Source organism: Pleurodeles waltl, chromosome 11 (genome assembly GCF_031143425.1).
Source record: "Pleurodeles waltl isolate 20211129_DDA chromosome 11, aPleWal1.hap1.20221129, whole genome shotgun sequence".
NCBI lineage: Eukaryota > Metazoa > Chordata > Amphibia > Caudata > Salamandridae > Pleurodeles > Pleurodeles waltl.
Window position 1 is genome coordinate 695778454 of NC_090450.1, and position 19127 is coordinate 695797580.

Sequence of the window (19127 nt, forward strand, 5' to 3'; positions counted from 1 at the left end):
CCTGATGGACAGGGCTAGAGCTGTGGTGCCTAACTTGCCGCAGGATATGCAGGGTCAGTTCGACGAGCTCCTGTTGGACACCCAAACTGCGGCCAAACAGATCATCCAGTCTGATCTGGATACAGCAGTCTCTGTGGCCAGGGCAATGGGTACTTCAGTGGCCACCAGGAAACATGCGTGGCTCAGGTCTTCTGGGTTTTCAACTGATGTCCAGACAACTTTATTGGACCTCCCCTTTGACGGTGAAAAGTTGTTTGGTGCCAAAGCAGACTCTGCTTTAGAGAGCTTCAAAGATAGTAAGGCCACGCGAGATCTTTGGGACTGCAGGCTACTACATCTACTCCCTTCAGATCCTTTCGAAGGTTTAGGGGGTTTGACTGTGGAGAGACCTCAGTCCACAATTCAACAGCCTGCCAACCCTCCATATAGATCTTTTAGAGGGCGGAGGAGCCACCCAGCTGCAGCCTGCCTCATCCCCTTCCTCTGGGGGAGCACAACAGGGAAAGCAGAACCTAGTTTTTCATCAATTTTAAGTCATGCTTCTCCCGTAGGGGGCAGGATATTTCATTTTCTGTGTGGGTTAGTCACACCGGTCTCTTGGGTACAAAGTATTGTGGGGAAAGGTTATGCCCTTCCCTTTTGGGAGTTTTCCCCCTCCCAACCCTCCCTTTCCTTCGTTTTGTTCAGAAGATTATCTCCTGTTGCTTCAGCGGGAGTTTCAAGTCCTTTTATCAAAAGGTGCAGTGGAGTTGGTTCCGGAGCAGGAAAGGGGTCAGGGATGCTAGATTCCCAAGAAGGATGGTCGATTGAGGCCTATTCTGGATCTGAGGATTTTTAATTGTTTCCTCAAACAGGAGAAATTCCAAATGCTGACTCTAGCGCAGGTGCTTCTGGCGTTGAACAAGAAGGATTGGATGGTGTCTGTCGACTTGCAGGATGCTTACTTTCATAACCTCATTCTCAAGTCACACAGAAAGTATCTCTGGTTTTTGGTGGGGTCACAATACTACCAGTTTGTGGACCCTCCTTTTGGTCCTACTTCCGCACCTCGAGTCTTCACAAAGATGATGGCGGTGGTCGCAGCAAATCTCAGAAGGAAGGGAGTATCTGTATTCCCTTACCTGGACTATTGGTTGATAAAAGCCAAGTCCCCAGAGCTTCTGCTGCATCACCTGCAATTTACCACTCAGTTGTTGTTCAACCTGGGCTTTACGGTGAACGTGCCCAAGTCTCACCTGGAGCCCTCTCAGCGCCTCCTGTTCATAAGGGCAGTACTGGATACAACATTGAATCAGGCCTATCCTCCGCCTATCCTAGCAGATTCAGGACATTCAGCTGTTGATTTTCAATATTTCAAAATGGAGCGGTTATTCCAGTCCTCACGGTCCTACGTCTGCTCGGTCTGTTCGCTTCTTGCATTCTGTTAGTCACTCATGCATGTTGACACATGAGGGCTCTCCAGTGGTGACTCTGCAAACAGTGGTTTCAACAAAAGGGAATCTTGAGGAATAAATCACGATCTCCAGAGACACTATAGCGGATCTACGATGGTGGGCTGTGGATGGCAACCTTTTCCAAGGAAGGCCGTTTTCTCTACCACCACCAGTGGCCACGGTCATAACGGATGCTTCCAATCTAGGGTGGGGAGCTCATCTGGGGGACCTGGAGATCAAAGGTCTTTGGTCTCCAGTGGAACAGGTGTTTTATATCAATGTTAGAATTGCGAGCAATATGTCTGGCTCGCAAGCCCTTCCTCCCGTCTGTTTGTGCTCAGTCAGTTCAGGTCTTGACGGACAACACTACCGCGATGTGGTACATCAACAAGCAGGGAGGAGTAGGTTTTTCCTTCTCTGCAGAGAGGCTCTGCGGCTCTGGTCCTGGGCTCAGGACCATCAGATTTGCTTAGTGGCAAACCATCTGACTGGGGTCCTCAATGTTCGTGTGGACATTTCTCGGCTGATCACTAGTGGCGTCTCCATCCAGACTTGGTCCTTCACATCTTTCGGATGTGGGGTTTTCCACAGATAGACCGGTTTGCCACTCGGGAGAACGTGTACTGCCCGTCGTTCTGCAGCCTCCAGTATCCGGTGCAAGGAGCATTGGGGGACACGTTTCAGATGTCTTGGTGCGACCAGTTACTTTACACGTTTCCCCCCATACCCTTGATTCCTCGGGTTCTGGGGAAGATTCACCAAGATCGGGCTCAAGTTATTTTCATAGCTCTGGATTGACCAAGAAGGGTGTGGTACTCAGACCTTCTCCAACTCTCACTGTGCCCTCACTCTGTCTCCCTCACAGAGCAACCTTCCTGTCGCAGGGGCAGGTGCTACACCCCCACCTCCAGAGCCTGCATCTACATGCCTGGAGATTGAACGGGGAAATCAGAGTTCTTTTTCTCTCCCTCCAGAAGTGGTGGATGTTATTTTATCGGCCAGGCGACACTCCACCAAGACTGCCTGTCGGTAGATGGGCAACATTTGTTACTTGCTGTGGAGAGAGGCACATTGATCCATTAAAGGCCCATTTATCTTATGTTCTGATGTTTGCCCTTACTTTAGCACAGAAGGGTTGTGCAGTTGCTACTCTCAAGGGCTATTTTTCGGCACTGTCGGCCTTTCTGTGCCTTCCTGATCAACCTTCCTTGTTTAAATCACCTATAGTTGTTAGGTTCTGGAGAGGCCTGACTAATAATTTCCCCCACTCCGTTCACCGTTGGACCCTATGCATTCTTGTTCATTAAGGCTGTTAGTCTTAAAGACAATTTTCCTTATAGTTATCACGTCTGCTAGGCGTGTGAGTGAGCTCCAGAACCAGGGCGGCTTTCCTTCCTAAGGTTGTCACTTCCTTCCATATGGGGCAGTCTATTACTCTTTCATCCTTCTATCCTCCTCCTCACCCTTCAAAAGAGGAAGAAAGACTTCATCGCTTAGACCTGAGGAGAGCTCTGAGTTTTTATGTTGAAAGAACAAAAGACTTTTGTGTGGATGACCAACTCTTCCTTGGATATGTGGGCAAGATGAAAGGCAAAGCTGTCCATAAGAGATCCATATCCAGGTGGGTCATTCTTTGCATAAAGATCTGTTATTCATTGGCAAAGAAGGTTCCTCCTGAGGGGATTAGTGCTCATTTCACCATGGCTAAGTCTGCCACTTCGGCATTGGCTAGAGGTGTTCCAGTAGTGGATATTTGCAAGGCAGTAACTTGGGCTTCCCTCCACACTTTCGCAAAGCATTATTGCTTAGATTTGGAAGTTAGGAGGGACGGCCATTTTGCATGTTCTGTGTTGCAGGATTTCTTGGTGTGACCGGTCAGGCACCCACCTCCGAGTGTGGTACTGCTTTGGGACTCTATTCATAAGGTGAGGAATCCACAGGTAGTTGTATCCATCAGAAGAACAAGTTAATTATCTTCGGTAACGCTTTTTCTGGTGGATACAGTAGCAACCTGTGGATTCCTCACAGTCCCACCCACCTCCCTGTTGCCTATCTGGTCATACCAATAATTTTTACTAGTGTTGTATATACGTTTTTGGGTATTTTTATAAGAATAAATGTTGTGTTTGTATTGTATTTGCATTGCGGTGTGTGTGTGTATGTATATATATATATATATATATATATATATATATGTGTGTGTGTATGTGTGAGTTTGAGTCGGTTTTCACCTGTTCGCCTCAAAGGCACGTTAAAAAATGGTGAAACTGATGTCAGCACGCCGATGATGACCTCTTATTGCCACGATGACGTCAGGCGGTGTCGCGTGCGGAGCCGTGCAATTGTGACGTCCTCGTCGACATGGAGAGCTGGGAAGAAAGTTTCCGTCGAATGCTGGCGCATTGGGAGAATTCATAAGGTGAGGAATCCACAGGTAGCAACTATATCCACCAGAAAAAGTGTTATCGAAGGTAAGTAACTTGTTCGTTTGTGTTAAACATTGGTGGAATGGTCGCCATGCCTACTTTCATGAGATGTATTCCTATTCCAGGCTGGAAATTAATATACTATTAGTGCACCCTTTTTGGCTCGATCCTACCAGCAACACAGCTGTCTGGTTTTCCCTGTCCCAGTTTATCAATTGTGTGTTTATCCAATAGCCTTTTTCCTGTCTTTCTGATTGGCTGGTTTTTATCTTGACACTTCTCACTTTAAGGGAACTACTGTTTTTTTTTCCTTATTTGAATTAGCACTGCACGACAGAGCATGTTTCCCAACTCTCTCCATCTTGAGCTTTTGCACCCTTCTCTCCTACCCACCTCCAATATCCATCATGTGCTGCTGTCTGCCTGGTGTGCTGGAAGCTCTGTCTTGTGAGGTTCCCTCACCAAAGTCCCCCGTACTCTGCGTTGCTTTCTTCTTCGTGTGCTGCTTTGCCCTCCTCCTACCAACTCCACGTTGCTTCCCAGTCCCACCCTCACCCACTCGAGATAAATCTACTTTTTTGGGGGGGAGAAGGAAATTTTTATGGGGAATACTCATTCTTCGTGGCGACAGGTATTTGCTTTCATTTAATAAACATACTGCTCTCCTTCCAAAAATTCAGAAAATAGAATATTACAGGAAATAAACCCTTTCTGAGCATGTCACATAAAAATAAACTATTTGACTGATCCTGCAGAGTGTGATTGAACTGAATAACTTCTGGAATCCATGAAAAAAAGGTCTAAAATAATCTCCATTTAAAAACGATTATCCATCCCACCTTGTGGGAGAGGCTTGAAGCCGTGAAATCTTTACAAAAATATTTTATAAAAATTACAATTTTAAAATGTGTTCCAGGATCCTACACATTGGCTGATATTCATGGAGCTCTTCTCACCTGCAACCAACTAACTCACCCCAGTTGTTTCACTTTTTTATGTAAAATTGCACATCTTTCGAGTCTAATCCTTTATCCTCCTCTTTCATCGTGCATTGGGATAAATGTGAATGCATATTATTGGATGTGGGTACATGTCACTGATATATTTGTTTTTCCCATTAATTAGATTTCAGTTTTGAAACAAAATGGTCTTCTGCAGACGTTTGTGACAGGACTGGAACAGAAGCAGGAAGGTAAGTGTCTGTCTTTCTCACCACTAGCATATGTGCTCTGGCATCAACCCCTCATTGTTGTACACATGAGGATGGTGACCTTTTCCCCTAAAAATGTGATTTCATTATTCTCCTCATTCCGAAAAGATGGTCAGCAGCTAAGATGTGTACATTTCCTGTTCCTAGTCCCGGTTTTTGTTCTACTCTGTTTCCACATTCCACTCAGGCCCTTTTTTCGCCCTCAAAATTATCTTTTGTTTGCAAAAATGGTAAGCACTGATAATTTTCACATATCCTCTCCAGCCCCCTTGTCTGTGCTCCCTTAAGCTGCTCTGTATATTTTTGTTGCGGTGTGGATGTAAATATAAAAGGCCATATACACCGCAATATGGCAATTATGTTATATGTTACGCTAGGTTTTGTAGAATGCATGATTACCTGTCAGATCTCCTGGTACTGGAAAAAACGTGATGGCTGACCATGACGGAGGTTAAGGTGTGGGGGGAATAACCAGGTTTTTAACTCTTTAACCCCTTCGGTGCGCATGACGAAATGATTCCTCTTGTGCGTGGAGGATGAAACCATTCTGTCCTCCTCACTGGAGACCCAAATCTCTCTGCTGTTTATAGCAGAGGGAATTTGTTTTTGTAAAAATAGCCTTAGCCTTAGCCTTAATTAGCTTTCCCAGCTCCTGAGGCTATTTTTAGTTTTCAGCGAAATGACAACGCATACCGCATGCTTACATAATTTCACTGAAAACGAAAGTGAAATGAGCCGATGAGCTCATTACACTTTCACTGCCCAGGTGCTAGTGGGGCTTTTGCAGCCCCTCGAGCACCTAGGCAGACAGGAGAGCTATTTTAGAAAGGGGAGAACCTCCCCTTTCCAATGGTACTCTGCCCTAGTGGATCCCCGCTTGGGAAACGTTGCAGGAGGGTGATCCCCAAGTAGGGCTCCACCCACTAGACACCAGGAAGGGGAGAGAGGCCCCTTGGGCAAGGGCTTTTGCCCTCCCTTAATCTTGTGCCATAATAAGTCTTTCTGAAGGGGCAGATTGGGGTAGTGGCCCCCAATATTCCCACCTGCGGACCAGAAAGCCCACTAGACCCAGTTTTTAAAAATAAAATATTTATTGTTTTAACTTATGGTGGTGGGGGTTGCTGAAAATGGCCATGCCAATGCCCCCACGCTTCTCCAGACACAAACTACCTTTCTGCGTGCACTGGATGGGAACATAGGGGTTATTTCCCCTGATTCCCTCCTCCGTTGGGGGCAGTAAGCAGAAAGCCCACTAGACACCAGGGATTGTTTTTTATATATAAAATTGAAGTGGGGGCAATCGTTTCCCCCCCGGCACCTTAGTAATAGCCTTTCTGACCCCCAAACCCTAGAATTTCACATTTTAGTCTGTTAAGGCAGGTCAGGTGAAAATACCTCCCATATTAACTCTTCCTGAGGGGTGCGACGGCTGTATCCCTTCCCCTGTTTCTTTTTTTATTATATACAAATGGAAATGCCTAACATCTGTCTGAAGTCAGGATGGATATTACCTCACAACCAATTTCTGTCCTCCTCTATGCGGACAACGCTGTTCTACTAGCTTGTTCGGCGAACAGGCTCCAAATAATATTTCATTCCTTTCACTCTTACATGAGTGATTTGGATTTAAAAGGCAATCACACTAAATCTTTTATTATGACCTGTGGCCCTGGTAAGACAACATCAAAAAATTTTGTTGTGGGGAAAGCTAAATTCTGGAAGGTGAAATACTTTAAATATTTGGGGATCTTATTCAGCTTGAGTCTCGAATGGAATTCACTGTTGAATAATAGGGTTCAACACTTCAAGAAAAACATGGAGGCTATTTATAGATTTTCACATAGGTTGGGCAGGAAGCCCATTAAAAAAATGCTGATTCTTTATAAAACTAAATGCACTTCTGCTGGGTCTTATGGGGCAGGTTTATGTGATACTCAAACCTGTCTGCACTCCAACAGGCAGATAATTGTTCCATTCAGAGATTATTGATGATCCCACAGGGAGCTGCCACTCTTGTATGGCATGAAGAATTAGGTTTGGGATACTCAGAAGATCAGTTGGCACTTGCACGGCTCCTATCATGGATTAAATCTTGGATCAACCCAGAGGCCCAGTTAGGTCCTGTATTATAGATTGTCTTTCCTTAGATGGTGTGGCCCGAATTCCTTAGTTTTTTTATCTGAGACGATCTCTTGAGGCCATAGGCCTGAAAGAATTGTCTGACAATCCTCATCAAATTACTGGTCTAGCCAAGGTAGAGGTTAAAACTTGTTTCTTAACGTACTGTAAAGATACAAGATTAAGGAGGGCCCAGTCCATGGTTTCACTGAAAAGATATGTTGACATCGTGACTACAGATTGTGTGGAACCGTACCGCCTTTGGATTGTGAACCCCATACACCAAAGGTATCTTACCCTTTTCAGGGTATGTACAATTTACTATAGGGTAGCTTTTCCTCTGTATAATACCTATAAGCACGATCTCCCTACTTGCAATTGTGACCACATTTCTCCCCAAAGCACAAGCAACTTTATACTTTTCTGTCTACAGAGTTTTTAGGCGAGATAGTCTAATCCCAGTTTTAAAGAAATCCAAGTTGAGAACATATAACTAAGGCTTGAATTTTTTACAGAAACTCTCTACCCCAGAAATATTTTGTGCAGTAATAAACTTTACTAGGAAGGCTATTGGTTTAAAGAAAATATACAAAATGTGACCCTCTCGATTATACTGCAAACATGTATTCTCATACGTTTGGTGTAGTGATGATTACGTCCCCTTTTGGCGGCCACTTTTGATTGTTGTTTAAAAACGTTTTTTAAATGTTCCATTTTATGAAATGTATTCTGATCTTTAGTAATTTCTGTATGTTTTATGTATTTAAAAATGAAGGGACGTCTTATGTACATCCGTTTTATGACTTTTGTGGCCAGTAGGCAGAATAAAGTATTACAAGACTTTGACTTTGAAATGGACTATGTCCCTGTAAAATGCCAAAACTGTGAAAAAAAAAAAAAAAAAAAAAAAATGTTTTTCTGATTCAAGTCTGCCTATTCCTGAAGGCTGGAAAGATGGCGATTTTAGCACTACGAACCCTTTGTTGATATCATTTGCAGGGGAAAACCCGATGCTTTCTTCTGCAGCCCTTTGCCATTTCCCCCCAAAAACTCGAAACTTTGCTTTATTTTGCCCATTTTCTCGCCCCACCCCCCCCCCAGGGAAATTCACTGACACTGGGTACCTTTAGAATCTCCAAAATGTTGTGAAAAAGACACAAATTTGGCATGGATACCTTAAGTGGACAAAAAGCTTTGAGACCTAAGTGAACTACCCCAAATAACCAAAAAAGGCTTAGCAAAAAGGGGGAAAAGGCCTAACAGTGAAGGGGTTAAGATAGGGAAGAAGCGGTCTCTGAGGCGTCGTATAGAAAGGAAGAGAGTAAGAATTTTAAAAATAGTTTGGAGAAGGCAGGTCCACTGCCCCTTGTACTTCAAAATCTGTCAATAACCAACAGGCTGGTGGATAAAAACTTAGTATCCACTAGGGTTTGAAGTAACTGCTTTTTTGTAGAAGATATCTCCGCCTGCGCAAACAAATCACTTTGGAAACAAATTTGACATTTTGTGCAGTCTCATTTAGATAGGATGTCAAGCATAAGACAGTTTTATTGGGAAGGCATGGTGCAATTGTGTTGTGAAACATTATCTTGTAGGAAATATTTAACATGAGAGGTATTTGTCTGAATGTTTCTACCCCAGTGAACATTAACATTTCTAAGAATATGTTCTATTGAAGATACAACATAAGTCACAAAATCAGTTAGCTCCTTTTCAAAGCTCATGCAATTTCGAGGTGGTTTGTAGATAATATCAATTATTGGATGCTTTAAGGAAAGTTTGTCTCAATAGTAAGGCACCGGAAGGGGATTGAGTTGAGACACATGTTTTTCATCTGAGGTATTCTTTTTAAAAAAGGGTTATCCTACTACCAGATTATGGTTATTTCAAGATGTATACTTTTATAAACAAAACTGTACTATGAGAATAAAAAAAGTGTTGGGGTTGTGGTGAAGCATGTTTCATTGCAATTGACAATTATCTGGAATCAGAGAGGCTATGACTTCAGAGTTAGCAACTACATATATTCCGTTCAGAAGGGCCTCAGCTGTGGTATTTTGTGTTGATAGTTGTAATAGACTGACGATGGATAATTATTCATAAGCTGTTCAAACCTACTTGTCTTGTATTAATTTAGCTGCACCAAGGATCTGATAGAAAATTCTAGCTGCAGATTCCTTACCTTAGAATTCCCTGGCGTCGGCTTCAAATCTGGAATTTTTCTGCTCAGCAATACCCTGCGCGTGCCATAGGGTTGAGTCGTTTGGATCCGCGTGCGTCGTGAGGCTCTGCATGGCGTCGTTGGAGCCGTCTGTGATGTCACGGTTGTCTATATAGATGCCACCTCGGCACGTGTAGATCAGTTCTATTCCTTCCACACCGGTTAAGCCCAGATCCAGATAAGAGCTACCCTTTTCTTCGGCAGATGTTGAGGTTCTTCTTGATTGTTTGAAGCATGTCTTCTAGAAAGACTGGATTCAAACCGTGTGGGGCATGTCATCACGCCATGTCGGTAACGGATCTGAACCTGGTGATTAGAAAAAGATCACTATTCCACTTCGTGTTCCGACGGTCAGGCCATGGCTCCGAAGGCCTTGAGGGAGAGATCCATAAAACTTCTTGCGCCCCTACAGACATCTTCGGTCTGCGCGACTCTGAGGAGGTCACAGTCCTGCAGTAGGAGGAGGTCGCGGCACTGCTCCCGGAGCCCCAAGTCCTCTTCCTCGCATATGAGGTCATCCGATACCTCAGGTAAGAGGCGCAAGAAGAAGAAGTCCAAGCGGACCTCGACTTTGCCACGCCTATTGGCAGACGCATCTAGGGAACGCCGACGTTACGAGTGCGGTTCCGCAAAGCCATAGCCGCGTCTTCCCCCTTTTCAGGCGGCCGGGGTGACCCCCTCTCAAATAAAGGAATTCTCGAGCTACGGCCAGATCCTTGGGCCTCTCAGCGCCAGCTCGGCAGGAGTCTGTCTTAGGCTCCTTTTGAGGGTTCGGAAGGGGCGCGGTACCACGCCACCCACAACTTAGCAACCGTCCTCAGGCTTCACACCATCCCAGGAGTCGTGGTACCATCAGACCCAGAGGGTCTGGCCAGCGGTCGGCCACCACACAACCCCCCTCCACTGCATCCAAGCCCTCCTAGTGTGGTTCTGCAGGACCATGTCTGTCGAGTTGTATGGAGGATTCAATTTCATCTCCCTCACTGGCATTCCATCACAACGGACAAATGGGTCTTGCAGATCATACAGAGGGCTATTCCCTCCCCTTCCAGTCTTTTCCTCCCTCTATCCTTCTGACAAAAGAAAGGCTGATGGAGGACCGTTTGGTTTTGCTCTGTGAGGAAGTTACGGTTCTCTTGGCCAAGGGAGCCATAGAAAGGGTCCTATGTCAGAAGTAGGCAGTGGTTGTTATTCCCGCTACTTTCTGATTCCCAAAAAGAACAAGGGCCTTCACCTACCCTGGATTTAAGGGAAGTCAATCTCTTCCTCAAGAAGGAGAAATTCAAGATGCTCACTCTTGCTCAGGTCTTGTCTTCCCTTGACCAAGGAGACTGGATGGTAGTGTTGGACTTGCAGGATGCGTATTTTCATATCCCCATCCTGCCCGCCCACAGGCGTTACCTGCATTTCAAGATGGGCCACTAGCACTTTGTTTACCGTGCTCCCTTTCGGTCTCACCACTGCCCCTCGGGTGTTCACAAACGTGATGGCAGGTGGTAGCAGCTCATCTGCGTAGGTCAGGAATTTGTCTCCCCCCAACCTCGATGACTGGCTGCTGAAGGCTCCCACGCCCCAGGCTCTCGTCACCCATCTCCAGCCAACGGTGAACCTCCTGCATTCGCTGGGGTTTACTATAAATGTGCTGAATTCACACCTGACTCCCTCTCAGAAGCCCACTTTTATCAGAGCTGGACACAGTGCAGTATCTGGCCTATCCTCCCGAGCAGCGAGTCCAGGATATTCAGGTTATGATACTGATGTTTCGGCCTCTATCCTGGATTTCAGTGAGACAGACTCTGAGGCTGTTGGGACTCATGGCTTCCTGCATCCTGTTAGTCAAACATACCAGATGGCATTTGAGGGCTCTGCAGTGGAACCTGATGTTCCAATGGGCACAGCATCAGGGAAATCTTACCGACGTGGTTCAGATCTCAGAGGGGACTGCAAAAGATCTGCAGTGGTGGTTAGTGAACTGTGATTGGGTCAAAGGCAGACTCCTTCCTTCCCCAACCAGATCTCACAGTAGTGACATAAGCGTCACTTCTGGGATGCGGCGGCCATCTGGGAGAGGTGGAGCTCAGGGGTCTCAGGTCTCCGGCGGAATTGGGGCTCCATATCAACTTGTTGGAGCTTTGGGCGATCCGACTAGCATTAAAGGCATTTCTTCCTGTTGTGAAAGGGAAGGTAGTGCAGGTGTCCACGGACAACACCACCACAGTGTGGTACTGCAACGAGCAGGGTGGTGTGGGGTCGTGGACCCTTTGTCAAGAGGCTCTGCGTCTCTGGACATGGCTGGAACAGCAGAGCATAACCCTGGCAGGTTCTCTGAACGCCAGGGTGGACAAACTCATCCGACCATTCTTAACGGATCATGAATGGTATCTCGTTCCGGAGGTGGCGCAAGGACTTTTTGCAGCAGTGGGGAGAGTCTTGGTTTGATCTCTTCGTCTCCTCAGAGAACGTGCAATGTCAGCAGTATTGCGCATTGGAGTTTCCAAGGCGGCTATCGCTAGGCAGCGCTTTTCATCGCAAGTGGAGTTTGGGCCTCCTGTAAGCCTTTCCGTCTATACCACTTCTGCCCAGAATTCTCAAGTAAATCAAGAACGGCCGGGCCCAAATAATACTAGTGGCTCCAGATTGGGCACAGAGAGTCTGGTATCCCGGGCTTCTCAAAATGAGCGTCAGTCTTCCAATCAGGTTGCCTCTTCGGGAGAATCTTCTGTCACGACAGCAGGGGAAGATCCTTCACCCGAACCTGTCAACCTTGTGGCTTCATGCGGGGAGGTTGAGCGGCGGCAGTTGATGATTTATGACCTCCCTTCCGAAGTTTGTGATGTCATTCTGGCAGCCAGGCATCCCTCTACTAAGTCGATTAACGCCTGCTGGTGGAAACGTTTTGTTTCATATTGTACAGAAAGGTCTATTGATCCTCTTTCTTCTTCTCAATCTAATATCCTCTTGTTTATTCTATCTCTCGCCCAACAGGGTTCCTCCTTAGGGACTCTTAAGGGCTATCTTGCTGCCTTATCGGCTTTTCTACGCTTGCCCGACAAACCAGCTTTGTTCAAGTCTCCCATCGTACAAAGATTTTTAAAAGGGCTTGTGAATATGTTTCCACCTGTGCCTATTGTCATGCCCAGTGGAATGTTAATCTTGTTCTTACTTTCCTAATGTGTGCTCCTTTTGAGCCCTTACATAACTGTCCTCTCCGGCTGCTCACTATCCAAATAGCCTTTTTGGTGGCAATTACATCTGCCAGGAGAGTGAGTGAGCTGCAGGCTTTAGCATCAAAACCACCTTATCTCATGATATATCCTGATAAAGTGGTCCTCAGAACTCGTGCCTCTTTCCTCCAAGATGGTGACCCCTTTCCATTTGGGTCAAAATATCACCGTGCCCACCTTTTTTGTTCCACTGCATCCCTCTAAGGACGAGGAGTGTCTCCATCGCCTGGACCCAAAAAGAGCATTATTGTTGACCCTTGACTGCACAAAAGGGTTCCGGGTGGACGACTAACTCTTTGTGGGATACGTTGGTGGAAAGAAGGGTCAGGCAGTACAGAAACGTCCATTTCGCGCAGGGTCATTCTCTGTATAAAGATTTGCTACGCTTTGGCCAAGAAGCAGCCTCCGGAGTGTTTGAGGGCTCACTCTACCACAGGAAAAGCTGCTACCACTGCATTAGCTCATGGCGTGCTGATACTTGACATCTGCCATGTGGGCTTCGTTGCACATGTTTGCGAGACACTACTGCCTGGATAGCCAGGTGAGGAGAGAAGGGCATTTTGCCCGCTCGGTCCTGCAGGACTTCCTGGTATGAAATATATCCTCAAGACCCACCACCAGGAGTTATAGCTTGGGTATCTATTCTAAGGTAAGGAATCTGCAGCTAAAACTCTCTATCAGATGAACAAGTTACTTACCTTCGGTAACAAATTATCTGGTAGAGACTCTATCTAGCTGCAGACTCCTTACACCCACCCAAGCCTCCCCGCTCGGCGGTGATATAGATATATATATGTGGTGGTTAATGAACTGTGATTGGGTCAAAGGCAGACTCCTTCCTTCCCCAACCAGATCTCACAGTAGTGTGTGTGTGTGTGTGTATATATATATATATATGTATATATATATATATATATATATATATATATATGTATGTTCAATGGCATGTGTAGCTGCAGATATACATGCTGTGCATATACTTCTGCCATGTAGTGTTGGGCTTGGAGTGTTACAAGTTGTTTTTCTTCGAAGAAGTGTTCTCGAGTCACGGGATCGAGTGACGACTCCTCTTCGGCTCCATTGGGCATGGGCATCGACTCCATGTTAGATTGTTTTCTTTCCGCCGTCAGGTTCAGACGTGCTTCTTTTCGCTCCGATAGTTCGATTCGGAAAACTTTGAAAACGCTTCATTTTTCATCTGTATTGTATCGATCGAGTTACATCTTCTATCGATACTTCGGTACCGTCGGAACAGACATCTCTACTCGCCCTTTGGGGCGCATGCACCCAACTCTGGCCTGGTCGGGCCGACCGCTTGGAAGCCTCATGGATCGGACTCCATTCCGATTCTGTCCTCAGTGCCACGCCAAATTCCCTTATACAGACCAACACCTCGTCTGTAATCTTTGCCTTTCCCCAGATCAACGGGAAGAAAATTGCGAGGCCTGCCGATCCTTCTGATCAAAAAAGACAGTTCGGGACAGAAGAGCATGAAGGCTAGAGATGGCGTCCAAAAGCTCTGAACATCTTGACGTCGAAGAGGAAGAGATCATGCAGACTGCAATCACCGTTCAAGGTTCCGACTCTGACCAGGAATCTGAGGAAGACCGAAAGACCGGTCATGGCTGGACAACACGTGAGTACGCCTCCTCCTGTACCAGCCCAAAGATCGAAATATAAGGCCTTGGGTATGCCACTGCCAGAAGGCCATGGCTCGACCTGAAAGAGGACACCCGGTGACCAAACCGCCAGTTCGGCACCGAAAAAGGCCACTCCTCAGAAACCATTGGAGTCGACGAAAGGCTCCGTGTCCGACTCGAGCAAACACCGGTCTTTGGAGTCAAAATTTCGGAAATCACTTTCGGAACCAAGACCATCCACAACACCATCTTTTTCGATACCGAAAAAGCCAGCTTCGGAGCCAAAAAGAGCAGGTTACACCGAGGAGCATGGACTTTCTAAGACACTCAAAGAAAGCCATAAGACTTCTGAGGAGGACTCCCGAGAACAGCCACTACTTGAAGTAATGGACGAAAGGCAAGCCAGGATTCATATCCACAAAGAAACTGGCAGACTCTTAACAGCACCTCCTCTAAAACCTAAGAGAAAAATTGCCTTTCAGGAGGAATTGGACACTACACAGCCTCCAGCTAAAGTGCCAAAGCCAAAGGAGAGACCACCACCTCCTCAATTTTTTCCTCCTCATTCTCCTCCTCTCTCTTCACACCTGCATATCTCTCCTCCTCTCTCTTCACACCTGCATATCTCTCCTCCTACCAGTCCTACACCAATGCAGTCACCATCACATTTGTTTGTCTTGCAACAAAACAATGTAGACCCATGGGATCTTTATGATCCAGGTCCCATTCCCGAGAACGACCCAGACTGCTATCCCTCTAAGCCTTCACCACCTGAGGATAGTACAGAGTACAATAAAGTTTTAGCTAGGGCTGTAGCATGCCATATTGTCACCATGCACACTGAACCATTTGAGGACGATTTTTTGTTTAATACACTCTCCTTCACCCATTCAACATACCAGTCGCTCTTTATGCTCCCGGGCATGCTAAAACATGCTGATCAAATATTTAGTGAGCCAGTCAAAGCAACGATAATAACTCCCAGGATAGAAAAGAAATACAAGCCACCTCCCTCTGAGCCTGTCTATATAACTCAGCAACTCCCTCCAGACTCAGTAGTGGTAAGCACTGCCAGAAAGAGGGCAAACTCGCAATCATCAGGTGATGCACCCCCACCAGACAAAGAGAGTAGGATATTTGCTGCTGCAGGGAAGAGAGTTGCATCCCAGGCAGCCAAACCAATGGAGAATAGCCAACTCACAGGCGTTGTTGGCTAGATACGACCGGGCCCATTGGGATGAGATGAAAGATATAATTCAGCATCTCCCCAAGGAATATCAAAAAAGGGCACAGCAAATAGTGGAGGAAGGGCAAGCCATCACCAATAATCAGATTAGGTCTGCCCTAGACTCAGCAGACACAGCTGCCAGGAGTGTCAACACTGCTGTAACAATAAGGAGGCATGCGTGGCTCAGGTCCTCTGGTTTCAAACCCAAAATCCAACAAGCGGTGTTGAATATGCCGTTCAACAAAAAACAACTTTTCGGCCCAGAAGTGGACACTGCAATTGAAAACTTGTGTAAGGATTCAGACACTGCAAAAGCTATGGGTGCCCTATACACCACACAATACAGGGAATCCTTTCGGAAACCTCAGTTTAGAGGTGGATTTAGGGCTCAAACTGCAGAGGCATCCACATTGCAGGCAAAACCAGCCTACCAACCTCAATACTAGCGAGGTGGTTTTAAGAGCACATATAGAGGACAGTATCCCAGAAGTAGAGGGAAATATCAAACAGCTAAACAAACCTCACAACACACTAAACAGTGACTTGTTTGATTCCCTTCCACTCCACACCTCCCCTGTGGGAGGAAGACTACAAAGGTTCCACACCAATTGGCAAAACATTACCACAGACAATTGGGACTATCAATTATCCGCAATGGTTATTGCCTAAAATTGATTCAAACTCCCCCAATCATTCCACCAAAACCACACAAATTATCCACAGAACAATCAGTCTGTTACAGGAAGAAGTCGGATCTCTATTACTTAAACAAGCAATAGAACCTGTGCCACAAAATCAAGTAGGGACGGTAGCTTTCTCACTATACTTCCTGATTCCCAAAAAGGATAGCACCCTAACATTAGATCTCAGGACCCTCAACCTTTACATCCTGTCAGAACACTTTCACATGGTAACTCTCCAGGATGTTATCCCACTACTTCAAAAACACGATTTCATGGCAACATTAGACCTCAAGGATGTGTATTTTCATATCCCCATCCATCCGGGGCACATAAAATATCTCAGGTTTGTCATTCAAGGAAAGCACTATCAGTTCAAAGTGTTACCCTTTGGAATAACAACAGCTCCAAGGGTATTCACAAAGTACCTAGCAGTAGTCGCAGCCTTTCTAAGAAGACAACATATACATGTCTTTCCATATCTAGACGATTGGCTGATAAAATCAAACAGTCATACGCAATGTCAAAACCATGCGCATTGCGTAATAAAAACCCTGCACATGCTAGGGTTCTCAATAAATTACCAAAATACAACAGTATTTGGGTGCAATACTAAATACTCAAAAAGCGCTAGCTAATCCAAATACACAAAGAATACAAGCATTCCATAATATAATTGCACAGATACACACAAGTCAACAGTACACTGTCAAATTTGTCATGAAAATATTAGGGATGATGGCAACATGTATTACAATCGTTCCACATGCAAGACTGAACATGTGGCCCTTACAACAGTGCCTTGGACAAGAATGGTCACAGGCACACGGTCAACTTCAAGATCTAGTGTTGATATACCGCCAAACATACATGCCCCTTCAGTGGTGGAATTCCACAAATCTAAATAAGGGGCGGCCTTTTCAAGACCCTGTGCCTCAAACCATAATTACAACAGATGCATCAATGATTGGCTGGGTAGCTTACCTCAATAATCACAATATCCAAGGACAATGGGATGCCCAACACAAACAGCTACACATAAATCACTTAGAGCTGTTAGCTGTCTCCCTAGCACTCAAAGCTTTTCAGCCTCTTCTCACTCAAAAGAATGTCCTAATCAAAACAGACAACATGACCACCACGTATTACCTAAACAAGCAAGGAGGGACTCATTCGTCCCAACTCTCCCTCCCAGCTCAAATTTTTTGGAAATGGGCCATACACAACCAAATTCACCTGGTAGCACAATACATTCCAGGGATACACAATCAACTAGCAGATGTTCTCAGAAGAAATCATCAGCAAACACACGAGTGTAAGATTCATCCTCAAGTACTTCAAAAATACTTTCAACAATGGGGAACACCAAACATAGATCTGTTCGCCACAAGCGAAAACGCAAAATGCCAAAACTTTGCATCCAGACACCCACATCCCCTATCCAAGGGCAATGCTCTATGGATCAATTGGTCAGGGATATTTGCTTAGGCTTTTCCCCCTCTCCCACTCATTCCATTTGTAATCAACAAATTGCATCAAAACACACTCAATATGATACTCCTAGCGCCAGCGTGGGCCTGTCAACTGTGGTACACAACATTATTAGACCTATCAGTAGTACCACACTCCAAACTCCCAAACAGACCAGGCCTGTTGAAACAAAACAAAGGACAGATCAGACACCCAAATCCCAACACACTCAATCTGGTGATTTGGCTCCTGAGGTCATAGAGTTTGGGTATTTACAACAACCATCAGAATGTATGGAAGTGATTAAACGAGCAAGAAAACCCACTACTAGACAATGCTATGTGTAGGAGGCTGGCCTGGCTTGTAGTGGGTACCAGAGGTACTTACACCTTCTGCTAGGTCCAGTTATCCCTTATTAGTGTAGAAGAGGTGTTTCTAGGAGCTTAGGCTGATAGAAGGTAGCTATGGCAAAGCAGCTTAGGCTGAACTAGGAGACATGTAAAGCTCCTACTATACCACTGGTGTCATATGCACAATATCATAAGAAAACACAATACACAGAAGTACTAAAAATAAAGGTACTTTATTTTTATGACAATATGCCAAAAGTATCTCAGTGAGTACCCTCAGTATGAGGATAAGATATAGACACAAGATATATGTACACAACCAAAATTATGCAGGTAATAGCAAGAAAATTAATGCAAGCAATGTAAAGTTATAGTAGATTGCATTAGTAGCACATAAGTATAGGAGCAACACAAACCATATACTCCAAAAGTGGAATGCGAACCATGAATGGACCCCAAACCTATGTGAACTTGTAGAGGGTCATTGGGACTGTAAAACTGTGAGGTTTAGTAAAATAGCCCACCCCAAGACCCTGAAAGGTAGGTGCAAAGTGCACATACTACCCCCAGAGAGCACAGAAGTCGTGATAGGTGGTTTCTGCAGGAAGAACAAACACCAGCAATTCCACAACAGTGGATTTCCGGACCTGAGTACCTGTAAGACAAGGGGACCAAGTCCAATAGTCGCGACAGTGTCGAGAGTGGGCAGGAGCCTAGGAAATGCCAGCTGAGGGTGCAAGGAAGCTGCCACCTGTTGGAAGAAGCTTGGAGTTCTGAAAGAAAGAAGAGAGCTAGGAACTTCTCCTTTGGAGGATGGATGTCCCAAGTCGTGATGAAGCTTGCAGAAAGAACGCAAACAAGCCTTGCTAGCTGCAAGGGTCGCGGTAGAGGTTTTTGGGTGCTGCTGTGGCCCAGGAGGGACCAGGATGTCGCCACTTGGATGAGGAGACAGAGGGGGCGCCCAGCAAGTCAGGGAGCCCTCACAGAAGCAGGCAGCACACGCGGAAGTACCTGAACAGGCACTTGGAAGAAGAGTGAACCGGAGTCCTCGCAAAGTCACAAAAGGGAGTCCAACGACGCCGGAGGACAACTCAGAAGGTTGTGCACTGAAGGTTAGAGTGTCGGGG

At 45.7% G+C, this 19127-nt stretch overlaps 1 protein-coding gene across 2 annotated transcripts in view; it reads left to right on the top strand.

Moving 5' to 3' along the window:
- The window catches only part of ELMOD3 (ELMO domain containing 3), a 142007-nt gene that overhangs the window by 46497 nt on the left and 76383 nt on the right, over window positions 1-19127 (top strand). For both annotated transcript variants that reach the window (XM_069214246.1, XM_069214247.1), the window contains exon 4: window positions 4985-5051. In XM_069214246.1, coding sequence (XP_069070347.1) covers window positions 4985-5051 — 67 coding nt within the window. The remainder of the gene's footprint in view (window positions 1-4984; window positions 5052-19127) is intronic.